Source organism: Panthera onca, chromosome E2, assembly GCF_046562875.1.
Source record: "Panthera onca isolate mPanOnc1 chromosome E2, mPanOnc1 haplotype 2, whole genome shotgun sequence".
Lineage (NCBI taxonomy): Eukaryota > Metazoa > Chordata > Mammalia > Carnivora > Felidae > Panthera > Panthera onca.
Window position 1 is genome coordinate 15,426,075 of NC_138353.1, and position 27,066 is coordinate 15,453,140.

The 27,066-nt window shown below is 53.6% G+C and overlaps 1 protein-coding gene across 11 annotated transcripts; it reads right to left on the bottom strand.

Annotated features, from left to right (window-relative positions):
- CATSPERG (catsper channel auxiliary subunit gamma) lies at positions 1-26,408 on the bottom strand. Of its 11 annotated transcripts, none has more exons than XM_060650993.3 (29): positions 26,325-26,408; positions 24,636-24,919; positions 24,495-24,548; positions 20,862-21,006; positions 20,480-20,606; positions 20,224-20,296; positions 18,929-19,084; positions 16,371-16,542; positions 14,344-14,481; positions 13,266-13,325; positions 12,918-13,037; positions 12,345-12,395; positions 12,111-12,240; positions 11,489-11,600; positions 10,357-10,515; positions 10,151-10,263; positions 9,178-9,391; positions 8,811-8,870; positions 8,530-8,728; positions 8,292-8,413; positions 8,087-8,167; positions 7,940-7,996; positions 2,802-2,958; positions 2,535-2,598; positions 2,292-2,387; positions 1,903-1,992; positions 788-880; positions 599-698; positions 1-516 (listed from the first exon to the last, which is right to left on the bottom strand). In XM_060650993.3, the coding sequence occupies exons 2-29, from the start codon at positions 24,888-24,890 to the stop codon at positions 238-240; spliced, it is 3,477 nt and encodes a 1,158-aa protein (XP_060506976.3). In that variant the 5' UTR covers positions 24,891-24,919; positions 26,325-26,408; the 3' UTR covers positions 1-237. The 11 variants fall into 11 exon arrangements, with proteins under 11 accessions (XP_060506976.3, XP_060506968.3, XP_060506974.3 ...); XM_060650985.3 differs by lacking the exon at positions 26,325-26,408 and adding an exon at positions 25,580-26,161; XM_060650991.3 differs by lacking the exon at positions 26,325-26,408 and adding an exon at positions 25,992-26,081.
- Positions 26,409-27,066: the final 658 nt, after the last annotated feature.

Consider the following 27,066-nt stretch of genomic DNA (forward strand, 5'->3'; position numbering starts at 1 on the left):
TTTACCAGGTGGCCCAGAAGGATTTTGACTTTAATGACCTATATGGCTGTGTGGTACAAACGAACTGAACGTGAGTCCTTACAAGCCCACGGCTAATCCTGAAACGAGGATTTAGGTCTGAAGAAGTGGAAATTGACGCAAAACAAAAAAGGGCCTGGGATGGGTGATAGATGCATTTCCAAGGTGGCCCAGGAAGTGAGGGAAGAGCACGGGTGGAGATGGGGGCAGGCAAGTGGCTCAGGTAACCAACGGCTTCTTCTTCCAGGTCTGCTCAGGTGCACGCTGGTTCGCCTCTGCCACTTTGGAACTGTCACTGGAGCCGGCTCTGGAGCTGACCGTGGATCTGGTGTCAGATGTCCCACTGCAATTTCTAGAAGTGTAGGTGTAGTAGGACTCTGACATGATGATGTTGTTGATCTTCCAGCGGAGGCTGTTCCAGGCCTTCACCATAACAGGCAACAGGAGGCAGAAGATGATGTAGAGGGTCACCAGACCGATGAACACGCTGGATGACACCTGCGGACGCCGCACAACAGGCTTGGCTGGGCGGCCTCAGAGCCCCATTCCCCCAGCAGGGCAGCTCCTCGCAGCCACTCACCATGAGGATGAAGAAGGCCCGCTTGGCACTGAGTGGCAGACCGTGGATGTGCAGCAGGAAGATGAGCTGGTAGTCACAGTATGTGCTCTTGTCCACGCCTCTGAGGGGGTATGGGGTTCAGGCCTGGGGGAGGAGTCGGGCACCCCATAGGAAGCCCCCAAGTCTCCCTGGGACACATGCCTGGCTCACCTGTTGCTCACCAGCACCTTGAAGAAGAACTCAGGGGCGAAGATCGTATGGGGAACGGCGTCGTAGCATGGGGAGTTCTCCAGACACAGCCACCTGGGGACCCGAGTTCAGGCAACGTGCGACACAAGTCATGCTTAGCACATGCCAACCTCTGATTTCTCCCTCCAGCCCACAAACTCTGGGTGCGCACTAGAGAGGTGCGATCTCATTCCTTCTTCCTTGATTCACTCCTTCATTCGTTCATCCAATAAGACTGACTCCGTGCCTACCACGTGACAGGCTGTTGACTCACTCATTTCCTCCTGTCTTAACGTCTCCGTCTGTGATTCCTCCATTAGTGTATGGGTTGCGTATCTATCATGTGCCAAGTCCTCGTTTATTCCTTGCTGCTCTCATTCCTTCATCCCACAAATATACCTTGAGTGCCTACTGGGCACAAAGTCACATCTCCATTCATTTATTCTTTCCTTTATTCATTTATTCGATAAATGCAAGTTGAATACTGACTAGGGGAAAGTGGTTGCTCCACTCATTCATTCGCTTCCCTCGTTTGCTCATGGCACCATTTTCTTCCTTTCACTGAATCAAAAATCGTTTTTGAGTCCCTATTTACTAATCTGTTCCTCCATTGTTTTCTTCATTCATCATGACCGCCATTCAAATCCCAATAAATGCCTACCATGACTGAATGAATGAATTTGCTCATTGTCTCATTCAACAGATACTGTTTAGTCTTATCAGGATCTGGACCTATGAGGGAGACAGACCACACCAGAGACAGTGACAGCCGAGAGGGGTCAGGTTCAGATGGGGCAGGCACAAGCAGAGACGTGAGGGTGAGAAGGGGGAAATAACAGGAGGACGTGGGAGCCAATACCCCATTCAGAATGGTCAGAAAAGCCTCCCACCTCCCATGAAGGGACATCTGAACTAAGGCCTGAAGAAAGAGTAAGAGGGCCCAGCACTGCAGACAGTCAACCCCATTTGAGGAACACGAAGACGGTCAGCCGGACTTGAGGCTCAAAAGATCTCCCAGAGGCAGAAGGGATGCATAGCCCAGGCAGATTCTGGGCAGGTGGGGGATAAAGGGACCAGCAGCCAGGCCGTGGACTCACTCGATGCCCAAACTCTGATGGGACATGATGTTAAAGGCCGAGTCCTTGGTGGTCGTTGTGTTCTTGGTGGTCCAGATGAGGCTGTGAGTCCTGTGCAGGACCGTGTAACCTTAGTTGGGGAGGGGGGCGGGGAGAGGGGAGCCCCGTCTCCCCGCAGGTGCAGAGAGAGGCTGGCTCTGTAAGCGGTGGAGGGAAGGGGTAGGGGGAGCCTCAGGGGGGCGGGGCCTCACGAAGTGGGGTGGGCGGGGCAAGCATAGGAGCCTGCTCCTGGGGCAGGGCCCCAGACACCGAGGTAGGTGGTGCTTGCAGCAAGGGTGAGGTCTGTGGCTGGGAAGCAAGAGAGGTCTGCAGGAGGAGGGCGGTTATGGGCCCGGGCCCACAGGAATTACTTGTCCAAGGGGCTGTTGAAGCGGTAAATCTCCTCCTCGCTGTATTCCCTGATGGTGTCCAGGGTGGGCCCGCCGCCTACCACCTTCAGCACATAGCTGCCAGGTCAAGAGGTGCGGGGACTGGCTTCGGTGTCCGGAGTCCTGCGTCACCTCTACCATCCAGCCCGCACTCTGTCCCCCTACCCACTCCCACACCCCCCCCCCCCCAACACCCGTCAGTCGCTGGCTTGGCTATGTCTTTACCTGCCCTGAAAACTGCCCGAATCTCCCGTCACCAAGTCTTGGATCAAGAAGAAAGGGTAGAAGACTGTGGGGTCGGAGGGAGACCAGGAGGCGAAGAAATTAGCTTTTGGCTGGAGAAGTGCAGGATGGAGGGGAGGAAGGAGAGAGGAGAGGACCAAGGGGAGGAGCGGAGGAGGAGTGAGGAGGTGAGCAAGCAGTGAGGGAAGGCGGCCGAGTGCTGGCGACAGAGGACAGTGAACAAATGAGGCGAGGGGACTGGACACGCACCATCACGAAAGAGGAAGCAGGGCATCTCGGGGTCCACCCTCACGCAGTCAAAGTAGTGTTTGTTCTGCAGACGATTGTACTGCAGGGTGTAGGTGATGTCGAAGGCCAGGCGCTTGCCCGGAGGGCAGCCGATAAGCACTGGGACCATCAAGTTGCCCTAAGTGGGAGCAGAACGGTCCTGGGGAGGGGGGACCGGTGGGGGGGGGGGGCTGGACGGGGAGGACACCCTTCCCCCCCCACAGGACCACTTCCTGCCAGGCTCACCCTCATCATTGCCATTTGATCGTTATTATTATTAAAACAATACTCTAATAACTGCAAAAGTTTATGTAGTTCTTACTGTGTACAAGGCACCGGGTGATGTTCCCAGCACTTCGAACTCAAATTTAACCCTCAGAACAAGCCTGGCATGGTAGAGTATTAATATCTCCATTTCAGAGATGGCAAAAGTGAGGCACAGAGAGGTCAAGCCATTTATTCCTCACCCAAAGCTAGGCCTGTGATGGTAGAGACGGAATGGGAACTGAGACAGGTTTGTTCCTGCTGCCTCCAGCAAAAGACACGCAAAACCACTAACGCCCATACCTGTGGAGCGGCCAACCCCTAGGCGGTCTGCACCGGGCTCAGGTTGGGCCTGAATTCTCATAAAAGAGAATGGGGAGGAGCCTGGGATATATGAGGGAAGCGGAGCCCAGGATGGGGGTCAGGGGTCAGGGAATTCCTATGACGTTGTCTTCAGAATGAACAGCCTCTGGCCCATTTCGGTGGTAGGGTCCAAGGGTTCTATCCAAGCGCCAAAGGGACATGGGCATCCAAAGACTGTGGCCTGGGCTTGACAGTGACTGGAGAGGGGTTGGTGGCCATAGAGGAAGCAGCACTTCCCATGCTAGGCCTGGGCCCAAGATTTTACCGCTCTCAGCCACTCACTCACTGGGAGGTCTAATGGGCATCTCAGATTCAGTTTATCCACAACCCATCTTTGTTAATGGTACCTCATCCCTCCATGTTCAGGCTAAAATCTTGTCCTAGAAACCTCTCTCTCTCTCTCTCTCACCCTTATACCATCCAGACGTCCAAAATGCTAATCTCCGGGGCGCCTGGGTGGCTCAGTCGGTTAAGCGGCCAACTTCGGCTCAGGTCATGATCTCGCGGTCCGTGAGTTCAAGCCCCACGTCAGGCTCTGTGCTGACCGCTCAGAGCCTGGAGCCTGTTTCAGATTCTGTGTCTCCCTCTCTCTCTGCCCCTCCCCTGTTCATGCTCTGTCTCTGTCTCAAAAATAAACGTTAAAAAAAAATGTTTTTTTAAGTTTTAATAGGGGCGCCTGCGTGGTTTCAGCTCAGGTCATGATCTCACCATTTGTGGGTTTGAGCCCCACATCGGGCTCTGTGCTGACCGCTCAGAGCCTGGAGCCTGTTTCAGATTCTGTGTCTCTCTCTCTCTCTCTGACCCTCCCCCGTTCATTCTCTGTCTCTCTCTGTCTCAAAAATAAATAAACGTTAAAAAAAAATTAAAAACAAAAAACAAAAAACAAAAAACACACAAAATGCTAATCTCCCCCATGCTCCCTGCCCACTTGTTTCCCCCTAACCATTCGTCACCTCTGGCACACAATATCTTTTGTTTCTCTTCCTTATTGTCTGGCTCTCTGCTGTGGGTTGAACTGTGTGTCCCAAAAAGATATGTTGAACTCCTGATCTGGTGCTTGCCAGGGTGGCCTAATTTGGGATAGGGTCTTTACAGGTGTAATCAAGTTAAGATGAGGGTACATCAGATTAGGCTGGGCCCTAATCCAAAGATCAGCATCCTTATAAGAAGAGGGAAATTTAGGGGCGCCTGGGTGGATCAGTCAGGTAAGCCTCCAACTCTTGATCTCAGCTCAAGTCATGATCTCTCGGTTCGTGAGCTCGAGCTCCATGTTGGACTCTGCCCTGACAGTGGGGAACCTGCTCGGGGTTCTCTCTCTCCCTCGACTTTTGCCCCTCCCACACACGTGCACACGCGCGCGCGCGCGCACACACACACACACACACACACACACACACACACACACACATACACTCTCTCTCTCTCTCTCAAAAGAAATGAATAAACTTTTTCAAAAAGTTAAAAAAAAGAGAAGAAGAAGAAGGAGGAAATTTGGATGCAGGCACACAAGGAAAATGCCTTGTGAAGACAGAGGCAGAGAGGGAAGTGATGTATCTAGAAGCCAAGGATTGCCAACAGCCACCAGAAGCTAGGAGAGAGGCCATGCAAACAGAGACTCCCTTGGAACCTCCAGAGGAAACCAACCCTCATTTCACACTTCTGGCCTCCAGAACTGGGACAGAATAAGCACTCCAACTTGTGGTAATTTGTTACGGCAGCCCCGGGAAACAAATACACTTTCCCTCGCCAGAACACGAGCTTCACAACGCCGGGAATTCTGTTTTGTTCATGGCTCTAATTCCAGCACCTAAAACAATGCTGGCATGTGGTGGGCACTCAGCCAGCACCAGCGGAAGGAATGCATAAGCTCTGTGTGCACCAAGTGAAATCTATTCCCAGTCTACCCCCTTGAGGCCAGCCTGTTCCCCCATGGAGGGAGGCCCATCTCTGGGGCCTGCTGAGAGATAGCTCCCAGCCTTTATTCATCCAGCCAAATTTGATTGAGCACCTATTTTTTTTTTTGTTTATTTATTTTTGAGAGAGAGACAGAGCACGAGTGGGGGAGGGGCAGAGAGAGAGGGAGACACAGAATCCGAAGCAGGCTCCGGGCTCTGAGCCGTCAGCACAGAGCCCAACGCAAGGCTCGAACTCATGAGCCATGAGATCATGACCTGAGATCATGACCTGAGCCGAAGTCGGATGCTTAACCGACTGAGCCACCCAGGCGCCCCGATTGAGCACCTATTATGTGCAAATTAATTTGTTCTTTCCTTCATCCAACATATTTACAGATCAGGGAGCCACGGTTCATCAATTAGCTTCAGTCTCCATTTTTTTCCCCAGCACTGGGAGCCAGGGAGAGGCTCCAAGACTTCCAAATACACACCCTCTGGAGGGCCTGGCTGGCTCAGTAGGTTGAAAGCGGCTGACTCTTGGTTTTGGCTCAGCTCATGACCTCACGGTTAATGAGTTCGAGCCCCTCATTGGGCTCCATGCTGATAGTGCAGAGCCTGCTTGGGATTCTCTCTCTTCCCTCTCTCTCTCTCAAAATAAATAATAAATATTCTGTTAAAAAAAAGTACTGATAGGTTTTCTTTAAACTTTAATTTTTAGATGGGTAACATGGTCACATGGATACACACACACACACACACACACACACAGTGAAAAGTTTCACTTCCATTCCTGTTCCCCAACTGTCCTACCTCTCCTCCATCCCCAGGGGAGCAAACCACTATAAGGACTTTCTCATTTATTTTCCCACTTTCTTCATGCAAATAAAAGCCAGTGTGAATATATGCTCTCAATTAACCTCCTCCATGCTAATGGTTTATACAAACTGTTCTGTACCCTGCTTTTTTCTCTTAAGACTAAAAACACTTTGGGGTGGCTGGGTGGCTCAGTTGGTTGAGCATCGGACTTCAGTTCAGGTCACGATCTCATGGTGTGTGAGTTCGAGCCCCGCATCCAGCTCACTGCTGTTAGCAAAGAACGCTTCGGATCCTCTGTCCCCCCACTCTCTGCCCCTCCCCTGCTTGTGCTCGCTGTCTCTCTCTCTCTCAAAAATAAATAAAACATAAAAAAAGAATAAAATATGTTTTGGAGACTATTCCATATCAGTATATGGAGATCTTTGTTCCCCTGCCCCCCAACTTTTTTTTTACAGCTGCATAGTTTTCCATTGCATGGATGTACCCTGATTTATTTAACCGCTTCCCTATTAGTGGACATTTAGGTTGTTTGCAACCTTTTTCTGTAACAGTATGTTACAGATTAGATTCCCAGAAGGAATCTGTTGGGTCAAAAATAAGGACCTTAACTTTGACCTTCTGGGGTTATGATAAAGAGGAAAATAATGCATATCACTAAGGATATCAGGAAACACTTATTGGATGCTGTGGTCAGCCACTCCTCCCTGCTCTCCTCCCTCCCTGCGAAGGAGTTGGGGGCTATTACAACCTTTTTTTCATTATTAAATTTTTTAAAGTTTATTTCTTTATTTTGAGAGAGAGAGAGCATGAGCATGGCAGGGGCAGAGAGAGAAGGAGAGAGAGAATCCCAAGTAAGCTCTGAGCTGTCAGCACGGAGCCTGAGGTGGGGCTCAAACTCACAAACTGTGAGTCCTGACCTGAGCGGCAATCAAGAGTTGGATGCTCAGGTCATGATCTCGCGGTCTGTGGGTTCGAGCCCCACGTTGGGCTCTGTGCTGGCAGCTCAGCGCCTGGAGCCTGCTTCAGATTCTGGGTCTCCCTCTCTCTCTGCCCCTCCCCTGCCCAGGCTCTGTCTCTCTCTCTCTCAAATAATAAACATTAAAAAAATTAAAATAAAAAAGAATTGGATGCGTAACTGGCTGGGCCACCCAGGCACCCCTACAACCCCCATTTTACTGTTCTGGGCCATATACCAAGCCAGGAGGGAGGAGCAGCAAGTCTGTCTGCTGGTGAGTGGGCAAGGAAGTGGGTGAGAACAAGCATCTGGGTGAGGTCCCTCCTTTACCACTTACTAGCTCCTTGGGTTACTCTGAGCAGATGTTTGCACATCTCTGAGCCTCAGTGTCTGTCTCTGTGCAAAAGGGACACTGCATGTGTGAGCAAGTGAGGAACTAAGGACCCCATGGAGTGAAGAACGCACATGTGAGTGGGGAAATGAAGAGTCACATGTGAAAGAAGGGCCAAGCTGGCTCACATGACTCCTTTGTGCCATTTGGGAACAAAAGTCCTGTGTCGCAGATGCTTTATTGCCCCCTGCAGAAAAATATTAGAAGGAAAATACAAGCCTGGGTGCAATCTATACAACCACAAAGGCAGCCCTTTCTGCAAACATGAGTGGATGAAAAGAGTGAGTGGATGTGTGGGTGGGTGAATGAACGAAAAGGAAGAAATTATGAGTGCATTAGTGGGATTTCCCAGGGGAGACTCAGAATCAGTCCTGTTGGGTCTCGACCCAATCCCTTCCCTCCTAGCACAGGGCCCAGTACTCCCAAAGTCCAATACTTGCATGCGGGGTCCCTGGTGTGTGTTCTGGAAGCAATGTCCGACCGCGCCCGCCACCTGTGGGTAAGAGCCGGTGATGATGGTGGGCTCCGCGGGCTCGGTCTTTTCCCTCCTCCCGTATCCCTCCCCTCCAGACTTGGACCGAACCTTGAGCAACATGGAGGTCTCCAAGAGGTGATGTCCACTAAGGCCCTGGTCAAAGCAAGACCTTTTATCACTGAGCGTAACCTGGGGTTGGGGGCAGAAATGAAGGCGTCAACAACCCTGCCTGAGGACCCGGGGACGGTTCGAAAGGTGCCCAGCGCCGGTCGCTCCGCCCCCACCCCGGCACGCCCTCCCCGCGTAGTCTCACCCGGAAAAGCACCGAGTTGCGGTTAATGAGGAACTTCTGTTTCACCACCGCCTCTATGCAGCCCGGGTCGGCCAGCACCACGCCCAGATCCACTGTGCTCTTCAGCTCTTCGGAGGTGAGCACTGCAAGCACCGGGAGGGGTTAGGGCCTCGCCCCGCCCCCAGACCCCGCCCCCAGACCCCGCCCCTGGGCTCGCAGACCCCGCCCCTCGAGCTCCACTCCGGCCTCCGCCACAGACCGCGTTCGGGTGTGAACTCCAGCGACTGCCCCCCGACCCTCAGGAAGACGGAGAAGACGTAGCTGGTGCCCTTGTCCAGGAAGATGCGCTCGGGCAGCTCGTAGTCGGCCTTGAGGTCGTAGATCTTCTCGTAGCTGGCCATGTCAATGTACACGTTCCCCGGGCTCTGCGAGTTGCTCGCCAGATAGAAGTAGTAATCCTGGTGGACCGGATGTGGGGCAAAATCGGACCCCGACGGCGGACACCGCCCCCACCCCCGACTCCCAGCCCTCTCCACGCACCTGGTCCTGTTTCTTGTTCGACCAGCTCCAGGTGGAGTCGTGCACCCGGTCGGCGTACGGCTGCGGGGACGACGGGCACCGTGAGCGGGGGCAGCGGAGGCGGCCCCAGGCCGGCGGCATGCCGGCCGCTAACCCAAAGCCGAAGCTCACAGCCCCTGACCTGCCCCCGAGCCCTACGTCCAACGCCGCAGCCACACTCCTAAAGCCGCTTCTCCGAGGCCCTGCTCGCCCGCTCCCCCTGCCCCCTTAGCCTCAGACTCCCCCAGGCGGTTCCGGCCTCCACAGCCGTTCTCGAGCCACGCAGCCCTTGCTTTCTAAGCCTCCTCACCCCGCCTCGGACCACACCCGGCCCCCGCCAGGCGTCCACCTTGTGGTACTCGGAGTGCAGACAGAGCAGGTAATAGACGAGCCCCTGGTAGACTGCGAGCGAGTTCTCGTTGTGGAAGCCCGAGGGCTCCACGACGCGCGGCGGACGCGCCTGGTAGCGCTCCTGGCGCGAGTAGACTTGCGGGTTGGGCAGGTCCCGCAGGCGCATCACCGAGAACGGACAGAAGTTGGTGAAGGAGAGCGTCAGGTGGCTCCTGGGGGGGGGGGGGGGCACGGCGGGGGGCGACTGACTTTTCCGCGAGCCCCCCCAGGTCCGCCTCCCATCTCTGCGCTGCCATCCGGGTCTAATCCGGCCCTGACCCTCCTGCTCAGCCTCAGCCCCCGGTGCCCCCGGTGCCCCTGGACAAATTCTCCGGGACGTCCCTGGGTCCCTCAGGCGGGCGTCCTGGACCTTCTCCTAGACCTCCTCCCCATTCCCAACTCAAGCCTTCTTCCACCTCCTTTCTCCCTGACCCCTTTCCCAGCGGCCTCCCGGGCTCCTCTCAGGTGACCAGATAGATCATTATTGAATGCAGTTGCATCTGGCCATGCAGTCCCTCCTTTTAGTCCCATCATGGCTCCCCAGGACCCTCCCTGTGACCACCAGGCTCACCTTGTCCACCCTGCCACCAGCACTGCACTCTGTCTGCACTGTACTTTCTCTCAGTCTTGAACGCCCAACCTCCTTTCCTCCTCAGGGCCTTTGCACATGTGGCTCCTCCTGCCTGGAACCCCTTCTCCATCGTGTCCCCTGGCTAACTCTTCCTCACCCTCTAGCTCACAGCTCCTGTACCTCTTCCTCCTTGAAGCTCTCCCTGATGCTCCCACCGCCCTCAGTCTCAGTCAGGCCCCTCCTTGGAGCCTCCAGCGACCCTAAGCTCCCCCGTCACAGCCCTGGGGGTGGCTCCCTCTCTCTCCTGGAATAGGGGCTCTGTGTGGGCCGCACCCAGCTCTGGGGTCCAGTGTCTTCTCACCCTTGCCGCTTAAAGAAGTAGTGATTACTGAGCTGCTGGTACATCAAAAGCTGCTCCACGGGCACATGTCTCTTGACAAGCTGGCCCTGCTGGTTTTTCATCAGATACACTAGCTGCGGCAGGAAGGCAGGGCCGGGTAAGCTGGTGTCAGCCAGCCGCCCTGAGGCTCCCCCATGTTCCCACGTGCCCCCCCCCCCACCTGGCACCTGGTACAGCTTGGTGTCTTCGTAGAAGAGGGTGACCATGGTCTCATTGGGGGTGTAGACGGAGGACTGGTGCATCACCTGTAGGTTGATGTGCACCTCCCAGCCCCTGGATGGGAACAGCTTGTACATCCGGTAGCTGCCTTCCAGGAGGTACCAGATCTGGGGTGCGACAGCCAGGTGGGTATGTGTGAGGGCCGCGGGGACCTCTGGCCCCACCTCTCCGCCCAGCGTGGTGGCCCCATTCTCTGGGGGTGAGGCCAGGTAAGCGCGCACACCTTCTCTCTATAATGCCATCTCGACTTCCCACAACCCAGCCACCCCTGCTTCCAGCCCCCGCTCGCCATAACTGGCTCCAACGTTTCGTTGGCTGGAGTGGCTATGGCTTGAAACTGAAGCATTCCTAATGTATACACCCCTGCAGGCCAGGGTTCCTAGGGGCAAGCCCTATTTTCTCCTCATTCTGCACCCTCCAGGGACCCACCATCCCCTTGGCCTCAGTTTCCCATCTCCGCACTGATACCCACCCCCCCAACACATTTGACTCTAGACCTCATCCCCTTCTGAGACTCGGCCTGGAGAAGTCCGTCCAACCTTAAGGATGTCCCTTCTCCACGCAGCCTCCTCTTTGAAGCCCTCCTTGGTACACACACACACACACACACACACACACACACACACACAGATTGAATTGGAAGCTGGGCCCCACCCCCTTTCTGAACATCTGTCCTGAGATACTATCTTCCCCACTGCAGCCCTGCCTCCCCTGAATCGTTACTTTCTGGGAAACACTGTCTTCCCAGTTGGCCTGTGACCCTTGAGGGCAAGTCCACGGCTGACCCAGTCACCACTGTATCCTTGGCGCTGGGTCAGGCATACAGTGGGCACTCAATATTTATGAAATGAACCACATGATGGAAAGAAAGAGGGCCCTCTGTGGAAATCAGATCAGGACTCTGAGTCTTTAACTCTGCTGAAAGACTTTGGAAGAAAACTCCACTTCTCTTTGAGTTCCAGGGTCCTCAGCTGCCCTTCCGCGGGATCCCTGAGGACACTTCCTCCCCTGAACCCTTTTTCCCTGACAGAGGGAGAAGGGAGACCGCTGGGGTTTGGGGAGAGGAGCAGGGTACCCCACCTCCTCAGTCTCTGTGACAATAGCCATGTCCCCACGGAACGAGTTGACCAGGTACTTAATGGACTGCTCCTTGGGGAAGTCCGCCAGGTAGATGAAGTTTTCATAGTTATAGCTGCGGGGGCAGAGATGGGAACGAGGGACACCCAGGCGAGGCCCCTGGAGGATATCTGCTTCCCCCAACTCCAGGCCTAACATGACCCGAGAACTGTTTACTCAGCTCTCTGCCAGCCTTAGGAGAACACGCAAGGAAGCCTGGGATTCCGGGTCCTGCTCCCCAGCCTCTGGGTGACCCGCCCATCTGGAGACAGGAGCAATTGGCCCATCCAGCGGTTTGCCAACAGCCCCTAAGTTCCTGAGGGGTGCAACGTGTCCGAACCTTTCCCCCAGACAGTGCCTTTCACACAGCTTGGGTCCTTAACATCAGGTTTCATTTAAGAAAGGCCTCTCAGGTCTTTACAATATCAGCTTCCCCATCCTAGCCCTAACCATCCCCGCAGCCCATGTTTCCCCCATGCCAATCCTGGTAACTTCTGAATTTAGGCATGCTCTGACAACTTGATGGCTTCAGAAAGGACCCCCGCCCTAATGGGGCTGAGAAGGCAGAATACGTCCGGCCTCGTACCTCTGCAGGAGGAAGTTGCCCCAGATATACAGCAGGTTGCTATACTGGTTGTAGAACATGCCCTTGGGTACCATCAGGAAGGTGGTATGAGACTCTGTCCCTAGGAGCATCAGAAACTCCAGGCCCCTAGCTGGCCGGGGGAGAGGCAGAGTGGACACAGCAGTGAGGGGAGGGCCATCCAGGTCCCTCCCGGCCCTCATCCACTTTTCAGACCCCCCTGCCTTCCCCTCCTACCGTCAGGGATGAATTCCGGGATGGTGTAGAGGATGGCCAGGTAATTACTGACTGCAACCGGGGAGAACACGGCAAAACCTCCTGAGGCTCTGAGCTTTCAAAACCTGAAACTGGGCAAGTCACCAGCCTCCCACCCCTTCCCAAAAGCCCTCCAGTGGCTTCTCATCTGGACCTGTTAGCCCTTAAGGTTTCTTTAAATGCATATGTCAGGGCACAGGACTTGCCTCCTCTGACTTCTTGGCTGGAGAGTACAGTGTGCAGCCTGCACAACTGTACATGGCAGCCCTATTCTCTGTTCAGGTAAAATAAAATTACATCTCCTTATTGTGAGCCACTGGGCCCTTTCAGGTTTGACTTCTGCTCCCGTCTCCAATCTCCCGCCCTCCCTAGTCTCCCTCTGTTCCAGTCACATTGGTTTCCTCTGTTTCTCCATCCCACCGGGTCTGTGCTCCACCACCACCCCTTACCCTGGACCCGCTGTCTGCCTTAGCACGGACCCCACAGACCAGCAGGAGGTTCACAATCTGGGCTTCTGACCCTTCCCACTCAGCCCCCCAACAGCATCCCAATTACCCAGGTCGTAGCTGACCACCTGGAAATACTTCCTGGTGGTGGGGTCTTCCATCTGCACGAGCAGCAGTAGATTGTAGTCTCCAGCAATGAACACGGCCCAAATTATGGAGCAGTTCACAACTGGGTAGGAGGGGGCGGGCTCAGAGCAGCCCCGGACCCGCCCCCTCCCCGGTCTCCGTAACCCTCACCCCGTCCCTGTGACTCCCCACCCCTCCCAAGACGTCCCTGTGACTCCCCACCCCTCCCAAGACATCGTTCTTCACACGGACCTCTCCCCCCCCTTCCCTGCTCTGCCACACCCTTGATCCCCACCCCCGCCCGCCGCAGAGGTCTCTGGGAGCTAGGTACCTTGTAACCCTTCGCACACAGACCGCTGCCGGGGCAGCAACTCGAAGGACACGCGGCCATCTGCGGAGCAGGGCAGGGCGGTGCTCAGGCCCTTCCCAGCCCATCTGGCATCCCACCACGCCAGGTCTCCAACCGTCCAGGGTGGCCTGGGGCCGGTGCCTCCGCCCCCTTTAGTCCTTGGGGTTTCAGGGGGGCGGGTCTCACCCTGACCTGTCCCTCGCTCACACCTGACCTACCAGAGTAGGTCTGTCTCTGGCCACAGTCACTGGCTCAGGTCCGGGCACACACCCAGAATGGGCCAATCAGAGTGCACCCTGGATTCCTGCTAGAGCTAATGGAAGAGGCTGCTTTCATTCTTTTGGGGTGACTCCACCTGCGGGGACGGGGACATGTGAGCCCCAAGCTCCTGGGACCATCTTTAGCCCCCAGGAGAGGGGTAGCTACCTGAGAATGAGGCCAAATCTCAGGGTTCATAATAATAAACCCTTTTAGAGCAGCCACCATGTCCCTAACACTGTTCTAAGACCTTTACACACGCCAACTTATTTAATCTTTCATCAACCCAATGAGGCAGGTGCCAATATAATCCTTAGCCCCATTTTGCAGATGAGGAAAACGAGACCAAAAAGAGAGGTTAAGTCACCTGTCCAAAGCCACAGGTGACTTGGGTCGGGTGCGTTCAAGCGATCTCTCCCCAGACTTGTGCTATAATCGCTGTGCTACGCTACCTTGCCAAGAGATAGAATCCTGATGACATACCCTGGGAGCCCCTGGACCTAGCCATGCCGGAAGTTGGACTCTAGTCTTTTCGCTTGTTTAAGTCTGCAAATTCTTTATGCCTAGACGATTTTTGGCTTGGGCTTCTGTCCTTTGAAGCCACACACGTCATGAAAGATATGTAACACACCCAAGTCCCACCCCTGTAAATGCATGAACCCATTCCCACTCACAGGGACAACCTCCAGCCTGGGACCCCTCCTGAGGGCGCCTGGTGAGGGATGGGCGCTAGACGTCGGAATTCTCACAGATGCCAGGGTATGGAGTGGTCTCTTGGGCCGCCAGAGGCTCCAACCCTTACCTGTGATGGTCCCAAAGTGGACGTAGCCTTCCCGCTTGCCAGTGGTGAGGGCCATGATGTACTCTGAGCCATTGCCATGGGCATGTACAGGGCACAGCTTCTTGATGCACTCGTTGGCCAACACACGAACCCAGCTCCCTGTGTGGGGCCAGCACGGAACCTCAGACCCATGTCTATAGACCTGGGACCCGACCCTCATCCGTATGTCCACGGCCTTAATGGCTATTCCGTGCGGTGTCTGAGGGGCCCCTGGCATAGGGCCCAGTACCTTTGAGTAAATCCCTCTTGCTCGTACTCTGTCCACGATGTATAGATTAGTCTAACCCCGCCCTCGTATTCCCCTGGCCAGAGCAGTGGGTTCAACTGAGCATGTGACCATGCCGGACAAATCAGAGACAGTCCTGGCTTGCAACCAGTAACAAAGAGATGCTCTTTCCTGGAGCCCCTGAAAGGATAGAAGGCCACGGTTGCTAGGTGGAGGGGGGCAATCACCAAGGCTATCACAAGGAGGGGCCTGTTTAAGCTACAGTGAGTACCTAGATCCAATTGTACCTGAAATCAAGTGCACCTATCTAAGCCAAAAACACCCTCTTCTTTCTTTCTTTCTTCCTTCCTTCTTTCCTTCCTTCCTTCCTTTCTTTTTCTTTCTTTCTTTCTTTCTTTCTTTCTTTCTTTCTTTCTTTCTTCTTTCTTTCTTTCTCCCCTTCTCTCTCATTGTCTTTCTTTCCTTTTTATTTTCTCTCTCTCCCTTCCTTCCTTCCTTTCTTTCTTTCTTCCTTCCTTCTTCCCTCCCTCTTTCTTTCTTTCTTTCTTTCTTTCTTTCTTTCTTTTCTTTCTTCTTTCTTTCAGTAGGCTTCATGCCCACCAGGGAGCACAACGCAGGGCTTGAACTCACAAGTGTGAGATCAAGACCTGAGCTGAGATCAAGTCAGACATGTAACGGACTGAGCCACCCAGGAGCCCCAGCACCCCTTTCTTTGACTTAAGTCCATTTTGATTTGGTTCGTCCTACTGTCAATGTCCTAAGTGAGAGAGGGAGAAAAATGAAGCTGTTGGGAACGGGCCTTAACTAATGAAATGCAGGTTATAATACGAGTTTCTGTAACCCTATAAAATGACATCTCTCACTTAATAGGGGGGAAAGCTGAGAAGAACTAGAAGGGTTTGGGTATCATTTAAAAGATAAGGCTGTGCTCGGATTCTGTGTCCCCCTCTCTCTCTGCCCCTCCCCCGCTCACACTCTGTTTCTCTTCTCTCTCTCAAAAATAAATCAACGTTAAAAATAAATAAATAAAAGATAAGGCTGAATCAAGTCTCTCTCTTTTTCCTCATGATCAGTCTCCTTCAGGCTTTTCCTCTGCAATTGCCCGTCCTACTTTCTCTCTGCCTTTCTGACCCTCCCGGCCTCTCTCCCATCCCCCAAATTTCTTTTAACCTTTTAAGTTTACTTATTTATTTTGAGAGAGAGACAAAGAGAGAGCACAAGCGGGGTAAGGGCAGAGAGAGAGGGAGACAGAGGACCTCAAGTGGACTCTGTGCTGACAGCAGAGAGCCCAACGAGGGGCTCGAACTCATGAACCGTGAGATAATGACCTGAGCTGAAGTGAGACATTTAATTGACTGAGCCACCCAGGCACCTCCCCAACTTCTCTTTTGCTATGCATCTCTCTTGCATTTCTTTCTCTGCCTTTCTGACACTCTGTGTGTGTGTGTGTGTGTGTGAGTGTGTGTGCACGCACATGTCTCTCGCTCTCTCTCTGCTCCCTTCTTTCCCTCTCACACCTCCCTCTACCCTCTGCTCGCTCACAGGTCCAGAGGAAAGCCTCACACCAGCATATAGAGGGTAGAAAAAAGCCATATAGGGTGGGTGGTGACCATTAAGGACCTTGGAAAGTCCTTCCAACGCCCCCCTCCCCACCCACGCAATTCCAGTCCCGGGGGCATCCAGTGGGTGGGTTCCCTGAGGCGCCCTCCCTGGGACTCCCACAGGCAGGACCCCTTTCCTGAGATGCCAGGGACCCCCTCACCACTGCCTTGGTTGCTCTCGTGGAGGGTGACATAGGTGCCCGTAAAGTAGTAGACGAGCTGGTTCTGCCGAATGAAGAGAGTGCTCTCAGTGGCGATGGCGTCATAGATGGTGGCAGTGAAACTGGCCTGAGGGCAGTAGAAGGAGCCTACCCAGCAACTGTCAATGTTCAACTGTGGGGGAGCGGAGTCAGAGTCAGCGGTGAGCAGGCCTGCCTCGGCTCCCCCCACCCCCCCACGGCCTGCCTTCAGGGGACACAGCTGCTCTGAAAACTGCCTGGGAAGGACACAGACACCTGCCCCCAGGGCTCCCTCCCTGCTCACCGTCAAGTAGTACCTTGTGGCCGAGCTTCCCTGACAAGGGGAAGGAAAGCAGGTGACCCAGGACAGAGCCAATTGGGACTCTGTGTTTCTCCCCAGAGTTTGGCAGTGCACAACACACTCAACGGTGCAAAACAACCTTAGTCCCCCAGGTCACAGTCGGGGTTGCACCTATGTGGATCCCAAAGATCGCATGCTTGGCTCGGGGCACATCTGAAACAGCCCTATTTTACCTTGAACACGGCTGGCTGTCGGGCTGACGCTATCTGAGCTCACTGACCAATCGCTAGCACGGGCAATGCTCACTAACGGTGGGAAAGCACCACCAGTGGAGCGTCGTTGCCCAAAAGGCTGAACTAAAATCCATCATGCTTCTAGAGCCCCACACCAGTTTCCGGGCAAAAACTATATGGGGCGTTAATGGACCGAATTGTGTCCCCACTCCCAATTTCTAACCCCGCCATGAAGGAGATAGTTAAGGTTCACTGAGGTCACGAGGATGGGCTCCTAATCCTCTGGGACTGGTCTCCTCATGAGAAGAGGGAGAGACACCAGAGATCTCTCTCGTTGCTCTCGTGGGCACAGAGAGAAGGCCATATAAGCACTTGCTGCCAGCCGGGGAGAGGCCTCTCCTGGCACCTTGATCTTGGACTTCCAAGCCTCCGGAACGGTGAGAATATAAGTTATTGTTTAAGCCCCACGGTCTGCGGTGTTGTTATTTACGGCAGCCTGAGCCACACAGGGGCCAGAGGAGCAAGTGCATCCACTCCATGAAGAAGCCAGCGGCCAGATCCCATAGGATGAAAGCCCTGGTGCTTTCACTGCTTGAAAAGAAGGCGGTCGATGAGGGGAAGCGGGTGGAGCGGGATGCAGGTGTACAGGTGAGAAGAGTACAAGAGCCTTAACCAAATGCAGTGTGTTGGTTCAAACACTTGCTTCAAACAAACCAACAACAAACCAACTCTCAAAAGATGTTTTTAGACGACACACAACGGCCAGACACATGAGAAGGTGCTCACCATCGCTCGCCGTCGGGAAAATGCCAATCCAAACCACAAGGGTGCGGCCACTGTGGAAGACAGTATGGAGGTCCCCCCAAAAATGAAAAATAGGACTAGCCTATGATCCAGTAATTTCCCTACTGTTTACCCAGAGAAAATGAAACCACTAACTTGAAAAAATATATGCACCCTATGTTTTATTGTAGCATTATTTACTATAGCCAAGGTATGGAAGAAGTCTGGCTCCGTTCATAGATGAACAGATAAGGAAGATGTGGTACACACACACACACACACACACACACACACACACGCATATGCGCGTGAAATCTCACGCAGCCATAAAAAGATGAGACCTCGCCACTTGTGACAACATGGATGGACCTAGAGGGCATGATGCTAGTGAAATAAGTCAGACAGAAAAAGACAAACACCCTACGATTTCACTTACATGTGGAATCTCAAAAATAAAACAGACAAACAAAAAGCAGAATGATACCTGTAAACACCGAGAACAAATCGGTGGTTGCCAGAGGGGAGAGGGGTGGGGAGAAGGGGAGGAGGAGACACAGGCTTCCAGTTAGGGCATGACTACGTCACAGGAATGAAAGGAACAGCATAGGGAACATAGTCAACCAATGATACCCGAAGAGTGTCGGGTGGGGACAGACGGCGGGTACCCTTGCGGTGAGCACAGCACATGTGAAAACACGTCGAGTCGCTATGCTGTACATCTGAAACTAACGTGACATTGTGTGTCAACTAGATTCGGATAAAAACTTTGAGATATTTTTAGGTAGCTGGCGAGAACGGACTAAGTAAGACCCTGCTAGAAGGTATGAAAGGGTTATAGCTGATTTTGTTGGGTATTACAATGGCATCGTTGTTCGGTTTTGGCAAAGTACTCGTTCTGTGTCCGACTGACGTGAACCATCCTTACGGTGATCCCATGAGACAAAACAGAAATACCGTTTGCATTTTGCAGAGGGGGAATCCGAAGCTTGGGTACGTGAGATCACTTGGCCCAGGGTCACACAGCCAGCGGGGAGCCGAGCCAGGATCTGGAGCCAGAGGGTCTGGCTGCAGAGGCTTGTGTCTTCCCTTCACGCTCTCTGCCTCTCGTGGGAGCTGCTATGGCTTCAGGGACTCTTTCCACAGCTCCGGGGCCCACTCTTGAAGGGCTGAGGCCCAGCACCCTTCAAGAAGCCCCAGCCCAGCGCCTTCCCTGCACCACTCACCTCCACGAGAAAGAAGTCCGTGAAGCTGGTGTCGGTCAGCAGGACGGACTTCTCATCGGGAATGCCACCCAGGATGAGCACAGGTGTCTGGTTCACGGTGTGCCACAGGGGCCTCGACGGGACATTGATGAAGTACTGGGGTATCAGATTGAAGATCTGCCGGGGGAGGGGGGAGGGGGGCGGGAGGGCTGCTCAACACTCCCCCTACCCTCCATGGCTCCATCTCATTTAGGGTAAAAGCCAAAGTCCTCACCTGACCCATGAGGCCCCACACGATTTGTCCCTGTCACCTCCCTGACGCCATCCACCACCGCTCTCCCCCTGGCTCGCTCTCTCCCAGCCACGTGGGCCTCCTCACTGCTTCACAGGCTCACCGGGCACACGCTCACCTCTGAGCCTTTGCCCTGGCTGTTCCCCGTATATGAAATGCTCTCCCCCAACTATCTACGTGCTTCCTTCCTCTCTTCCTCCGAGACTTTACTCAAATGTCCACCTTCTCAGTTGTGCCTTTCTTGACCATTCCATTAACCGTGCGATCCTTTCCTGCACAGACCTAATCCCCTTGCCTCTGAACGCTCTCCAGAGCACTTACGACCTTCTCATCTACTCTGGAATTTACTTGATTTCGTGTTTACTATATGGTGTCTGTCTCTCCCCCGAGAATCTCAGCTCTATCTGGGTCTCTGTGTTCACCGAATGAACTGCTGAATGAATAAATGGATGAATGCACCATGATCAAGACCACGGATGCAGGAGGGGCGCCTGGGTAGTTCAGTTGGTTAAGTGTCAGACTTCTGCTCAGGTCATGATCTCCCAGCGTGTGAGTTCAAGCCGCGCATCCAACTCGCTGCTGACGGCTCAGAGCCTGGAGCCTGCTTCAGATTCTGTGTCTCCCTCTCTCTCTGCTCCCCCCCCCCACCCCATTCACACTCTGTCACTCTCAAAAATAAACGTTAAAAAAATAAAAATAAAAAGACTATGGGTGCAGGAGACAGGCAGACACAGTTTCAAGTCTCCTTCCATGTGCTGACAGACTGTGGGCAAATGGCTCCATCCCTTTGGGGCCTCAGTTTTCTCCTCTCGAAAATGGGTCTGTGAGAGTACCTTCCCTCCCGGAGTCATTGCGAAGACCGAAGGTGATTGCGTATTCAGTGGAGCACTCCACCGGGGGCCGGGCATAGAGTGAGCACTCTGTAAGTGGGGTCTCCCGCTTGTGTGGGAAGTAATTGGGGCCCCAGCCTGCTGTCTTTAACCCACGTTTTCTACCACGTTTCTCTACCACCTGCGCCCCTCACCTCGTTTCCCACAGTGAATTGGAGCGTGTTATCTTGCTGTTTCTGCAAGAAGCCGTTGATGTTCACGTGAAACCTGGCAGCAGGGGTGGGGCAGGGCACAGGTGAGGGTTCCGGTTTCAGGGGCTCCTGCCATAGCTCACAACCACCTCCCTACCCTACTCCCTCCCTTTGGTCTCCTCCTGGCTTCTTCGGGGATCTGGAGATTAGGAGGACCCTCCCAGAGTCTACCCGCTGCCCTGGACCTGGGAAAGGGCACCTTTTATTTTGAATGAAGGGCCCCAGGCCATTGCTGCGGACATCCACGTACATGACCACACTGCCGTTCTTGATGGGCATGGGCGTGTACCAGCTCATGGCACACACTTCCTCTGCGTTGCACCGCTCTGCTGGCAGGAAGTGGGCACTGAGGCTGCCGGGCCTCCCAGTGGCCCCCCACCAAGGCCGCAGACCACTGGGATCTCCCTGTAACTCCTCGTGTCCCTGCTCCAGGTCACAGACCCCACCGCGGCCCCCTAAAACCTCCATGCTCCCGCCAGGCCACGGGCCCCTCTGATGACATCAGCCTCCCGCTGAGGCCCCCAGCAAGCTCCCCACACCCTTGCCAGGCCACGGCCCCGCCGGGTGCCCTCCAGGCTCACCTTTGCTGCGGAAGGGGGCTGCCTCCATCTGGATCTGTAGCTGCTCTATCTTCCAGCGATGGAAGTTGACTGGGGACTGGAAGGTCACCAGCACCAAGGGCTTCAGCCCTGTCAGGTGGCCTTTGCGGACCTGGGCCTCGGAGGACTGAGGGCAAGGTGGCCCCACAAATGTGTCTTTAAGAGAGGTTCTGGGTACCCCTGCCTTGAGCCCACCTTTAGCAGCCCATCTTCTGGGACTGGGTGGGAGAACAGTCTCCACCATGGGAAGGTCGGAGAACAAGGTGTAGGCCGTGTGCTGGGGAGGTGACAGACCAGGCTAGGAGACAGGCAGAGGGGCCAGGGGCTGTGAAGGGAGTCAGTAGGTGTTCCTGGAGGAGGTGAGGCCAGGGCCATCATCCTCAGACAGGACATGGATGTAGGAAACACTCAGAGAATGGCGGCATGGGATGTGCACAAATGAGAAAGTGGGAATGAGCCTCCCTCACTCCAGGGGTCCCAGTCCCACCCTTGAGGCTTTAGCCCCATGTAGAAATCTGACTCTGCCATCCCCACCAGGTTTGGCGGCCGGGGGCCTGTGGGTGAGGGGGGATGGGGCAGTTACACAGAAAGGAATGGGGGAGGAGGGGAAGGAGACAGTCAGGGCCAGCTCTTGGAAATGCCAGGACCCTTGCTGGGTGGAGAAAGGCAGTCAGGGCTTAGGGCGCAGAAGAAAGGACAGAAGGAGAAGGGTGTGCCAGGTGTGTGGAACAGCATGAACAAAGGCTTGGAGGCAGCCCCAAGAAAAAGGTGCATTCAAGACACTGTGAGCGGGGGGTGGCCTATGAGACCAGGGAGAGAGACTTAATGGGTCCAGCCGCCTTTGCACAGCCCTTTATCCCGAGGAATGCCTCGGCCAGGGCCCTGTCAACCCTGCCAACGGTACCTGTCCCGGCCCTATCTCCGAGTTTTTCAACCACAGGGTAGCAGGTGCTGGTGAGGCAGGGATCTCCTGTCGGCAGTGACCCTGGTCCTGTCCACCCTCAACTAGACCCTGAGTCAGCCTCCTCACTGTCTCCCTGCCCCTGCCCTGTCCACCCACCCCCACATAGCAGGAGGGAGCCTGGGAACGCTGGAGTCCCATCGGGCCCTCCTTTGCTCAGAACCTCCTCACGGGCTCCATCTCACTCAGAGTGGAAGCAGAGCCCTCCCTGTGATTCACAAGGCCCTCATCACCTCCCTGCCCCACCTCCTCCCACTGTCCCCTCACTCATGACTCCTCACACACAGCAGCCTCTGTCCTTCTTCGGGACCATCGCACTAGCCATTCCCCTGACCTGGGATGTTTCCCCCAAGTCTCCGCATGGTCGTCCTTTTCATCACTCAGGTCTCTGTTCAAGCCTCTTCAGAGACCTTCTCCAACCACCCTGTAACACCCTCCTTTCTAACATAGGACATTTTATTTTCTTCTTCACCCTGATGACTCTCCAGAAATTATCTTATGTATTTATTTGCCGATCGCTTCCCTGGTAGCCTGAATCCATAAGAAAAATCTAGCCATGTTGTTAATCATTATATCCCCCATGTTGTTTAAAAAAAAAAAAAAAGAATCTGACTCATTGAAGGTGTTGAATGGCCAGAGAAAAGTATTATTATCACACTTTTACAGATAAGGAGAGAAGATTCGTGGAGTAAAACTGTCTGCCCAGGGTCACACTCTACAAACTTGTTGCTAGCATTCACGGAGCCCTTTCTATGAACCAGGCACTGCGCTCAGTGGCTGTCACATATTTAATCATTTTGTCGAGTGGGTATGATCATTATTGCATCCTTGTTAAGGACGAGGGAACTTTGGTACAGAGAAGTAAGGAATTTGCCAGAGATCACACAGTTATTAGGTCGCAGAGCTGGGATTTGAACACGGGCAGCCCAGCTCTGGAGCCCACAGTATTAACTATCATGCTACACTTCCTCCAAGGAAATGTTAAGTCAATGGCAGATTCAAACCCCGGCCTGCTGCCACCAAAACTTCGCTTCTAGGCCACAACCCTCCACTGTCCACAAAAAGCTTACTTGGGCCAAAACAATCTTGGAAAAGACCAACAAAGTTGGAGGACTCAAACCTCCTGATCTGAAAACTTACTACAAACCTACAGTAATCAAGACTATGTGATACTGATATATGGACAGGCATACAGAGCAATGGAACAGAATTATACCCAGAAGTAAACCTTTACAGTTACGGTCAAGTGACTTCTGACAAGGGTGCCAAAACAATTCATTTATACATATGGTAGTGGGATAACTGGATATTCATGCAAAAGTTGGACCCCTACCTCACACCATACACAAAAAGTAACTCAAAATGGGTCAGAGACTCAAATGTAACAGCTAAAATGAAAAGACTCTTAGAACACGCGAGTAAATCTTCATGACCCAGGCATAGCCTTAGACAGCACCAAAAGCACAAACAACAAAAGAAAATACTGATAAATAGGACTTCATCAAGGTCAAAAACTTTGGTGCCATCTTATGGTATGTGAATTTTACCTCAATAAACATAAAACCTTTGTTCTTTAAAGGACACCATCAAGAAAGTAAAAAGGCAACCCACACAATGTAACAAAATGTTTACAAATCATACATCTGATAAGGAACTAGTATCCATCATACATAAAGTTTACGATGCGACAATAAAAAGACAAATAACCCAGGTTGGCACCGAATTTGAATAGATATTTCTCCAAAGAAGATAGAGAAGTGGCCAGTGAGCATAGGAAAAGATGTTCAACATCAGTAGTTATGAGGGAAATGCAAATGAAAACCGCAATGAGATACCCCCTCACACCCACATCTTTTGGCTATAACCAAAAGATGAACAAGTGTTGGTGAAGATTTAGAGAGACTGGAACCCTCATACGTTGCTGATGGCAATGTAAAATGGTGCGGGGGCTTTGGAAAACAATCAGGCAGTTCCTCAGAAGTGAAACAGTTAACATTTGACCCAGCAAGAGAACTGAAAACATATGTCCACACAAAAACTTGTACACACATCTTTATAACAGCATTATTCATAATTGCCAAAAAGGTAGATAACTCAGATATCTATCGATTAATGGATAAACAAAACGTAGCACGTCCTTACAATGAAATATTACTCAGCCATAGAAAGGAAATACTGATATATGCTACAGCATGGATGAGACTTGAAAACATGCGAGTGAAAGAAGCCAGATACAAAAGGCTACCTATTGTACAACTCCGTTGACATTTAATGTCCAGAATAAGTAAATTCATAGGAACAGAAAGGAGATTAGTGGTCTCCAGAAGCTGGAGGAAAGGAGTACAGGGTTTCTTTTTAGGGTGATGAATGTGTTCTGGAATTAGATAATGGTAATGGTTGCACAACTTTGTTAATATGCTAAAAACTACTAAATTGCACACTTTAACTGTTGAATTTATGTGAGTTACATCTCGATTTTTTTAATGGCAAAAAAAACCAACCTTACTTGAGCACCTACTATGTGTCTGGTGGGATACTGGGAATCTTCTTGAATCCTTAGGGTCCCCAGGGTCTGGTGGTGCCACCACTATTAAAGTGTTACAGATTGGGGAAACTGAGCCCACACAGAATGAGTTCACCTCTGCTGCACTCACCTCTCCACCGCAGGAGTAGTTGATCTTTAGGTAGTATGGGAAGCCCAGGTATTTCTGCAAGAAGAGGTTGGGCAAATGTCCAGAGCCCAGTGGGGTGCGGATCCATGACCTCTCCCATTCACCTGACCCCAGTCCCCTCACCTCGTTCTGGTCGGTGGGTGCATCCACCAGCAGGCTGAACACACTGTTCAGGCTCTCCAGGGGCTCTAGATCAAAAAAGCGGTCGCTCCTGCCTTCCTCGCCTACCGCCTCGAACTTGATCAGAACAACGTGCCAGATACACTCCTGGATATCCTCCTTCGCCCACAGCCTCCACGGTGCCAATAGCACCGCCAGTAGTGCCCACAGCGCCCGCAGGACTCGGAGTTTCGGCCACGCAGGGCCAGCAGGGTACATCGCGGGGCAGCGCGCAACGTGGCTCCAACCTGGAGAATGGGGGGGTCAACACCCGCCAGCAAGACTGCGCCGGAAAGCCGTCTTCTGAGATGCTACCTCGCTCCTGAGCTTCCCCTGGCGCTTGCTCCTGGCCCCACCTCTGCTCAGACTTCTGGCCCCACCCCTGCTCTTTCTCCTGGTCCCACCCGTGCTCTTGCTCCTGGCCCCTCCCCTGCTCTTGCTTCTAGCCCCGCCCCTGCTCTTACTTCTGGCTCCGCCCCTGATCTTGCTTCTGGCCCCGCCCCTGCACTTGCTTCCTGCTCCGCTTCTGCTCCAGAGTTCGCCCCTGACCAAGGTGCTGTATCTGCTCCTATTCTGGATCCCACCTCTACTATTAGTCCAGGTCCCTCCTCTACTGTTGCTCCTGGACACGCCCCTGCTCCTGGTTTCGCCTCGCCTCCTCGCTTCACCCCTTAACCTCGCCCTGTAGTTGTTCTTTGCTCCGCCTCTGCTCTGCATCTGGCCCCTACTCTTCACCGGGTCTCGGTTACTGTTTCTGACTTTGTCTGTGCCCCACCTACTTTCTCCAGTCCTGCTGCTCCCTCTGGTCGTGCACCTGCACTTGCACTTGCACCTGGTTTCGCCCCCACTTTTTGCCCCGCCCCCCCACATCTCTTCGCATCTCCCCTTTCTCCTGGCCCGGGCCCTACCCTGGTACCGAGTCCTGTATCTAGCCTCTCCCTTCTCTGGATCCTCGGCCCAGACCTTCCCTACGCCCCGCCCCTTTCCCTGTCCCCGCCCCTTTCTCTCTCCTGGAGTTTGCTCCTCCCTCTGCTTCCCCGCCTTGTCCCGCCCCTGTTCCTCGACCCATCCTAGCTCTTCGACCCGTTCCTTATCGACCCGCCCTTTCCCCTGGTCCTTGGAGAGCTGTTCTTCTCGAGCCTGCCCCTCGCCCCGCCCCCTCTTAAAACCACGCCCATCCCCCTTAGATACCCTCTCTTTGCCTTGGGATCTCTTCTGGCCACTGGCCTTCCCTTCGCCCCGCGCCTTCTCCTCGCCCTGCACCTTTTTCTCCTTCCACTCCGGCGCTACCTTGTCGGTCAGCACTTTCTCTATCCTCACCTTCCCCCCGAGACGCGACACCTTTTCACCCCACTCTCTCTTTTCACGACACTTTTCCATGCCCTGGACAGCGACCGGCTCTACGCCCCGCCTCTTGCAGCTTCGCCCCTACTCATCTCTCCGCTTCTGGGCTTAGCCTTTCCCTGCTCGTCGCCCCGCCCTTTCTCCGCCCCTCCCCTCCCCTCCGATGCTCGGTCCCTGGACTCCCCTCCCCTTGCTTTGCCTCTCCCCTTCTCGCCTCCCCCCTCCCTCCCCTTCTCTCCGCCCCCCGCCCCCCGCATCCCTCCCTGGGGTGGCCCCAGGCACCTCCCTCTTCTCCCCGCCCCGCGGTACCAGTCACTTAGTTAAAACCGGTCAACCGTCACTTGGCCGCTCCAGTCCCGCCCCTCTTGCCCGGTTTCAAAATGGCCGCCCACACTTCCACAACCTACTTCCGCCTTTCCCGAGACCTGTCGGCCCCACGCGCCTGTCTCCACGGTAACGCTTGTCCCAACCGGCGCCTGCGACTTGGTGGCGCGGTGAGAGCTGGGCTCAATACCCTGGTGCACGAGGCCTGGGGGGCTGAGGGTGCTAGAGACATGAGTTTGTGATAGGTAGGTCTTCAGGGAGCTCCCGCTGGTTGTTCTGGTAGCCCTTACTCGTCCTGTGCGCAATCGGGCTTTTGTATAAAAAAATTCTCCTAAAAACACGTTTGATTTCCTTGTGGGAATGAATCCGACTGCGGCTTAACACCCTCCTCCTCTACAAAACACGGACGCAAGCAACCATCTCATGGAGTTGTGGGCAGTCTGGAAGATAACATTGGAGAGTGCCTGGCAGATAAATTCAGTAGATTAACAATTTTCATTTGTATTCTGATGCCTAACAGTTAAGGACTCAGACCATGACTTTTTGATGAACTGCAAAGCTGACTTTACCCTAAATCTATGATTTTCAAACTTTAGTGTGCATTAGACTTGCTGGAAGAGCTTGTTAAAACATGTTGTTGGGAAAAACAAACACACACACACACACACACACACACACACACACACACACACAACAGGTTGTTGGGCTTCACCCCCCAGAGTTTGAT

Coding starts and splice junctions, on each gene's coding strand:
- CATSPERG (XM_060650985.3), bottom strand. CDS start 26,051: ATGGAAAAGTGTCGTGAAAAGAGAGAGTGGGGTGAAAAGGTGTCGCGT. Junction 9,392..10,150: donor TACTTCTTTAAGCGGCAAGG/GTGAGAAGACAC, acceptor CCCCCCCCCCAG/GAGCCACCTGACGCTCTCCT. Junction 7,997..8,086: donor AGACCTCCATGTTGCTCAAG/GTTCGGTCCAAG, acceptor TCTTACCCACAG/GTGGCGGGCGCGGTCGGACA.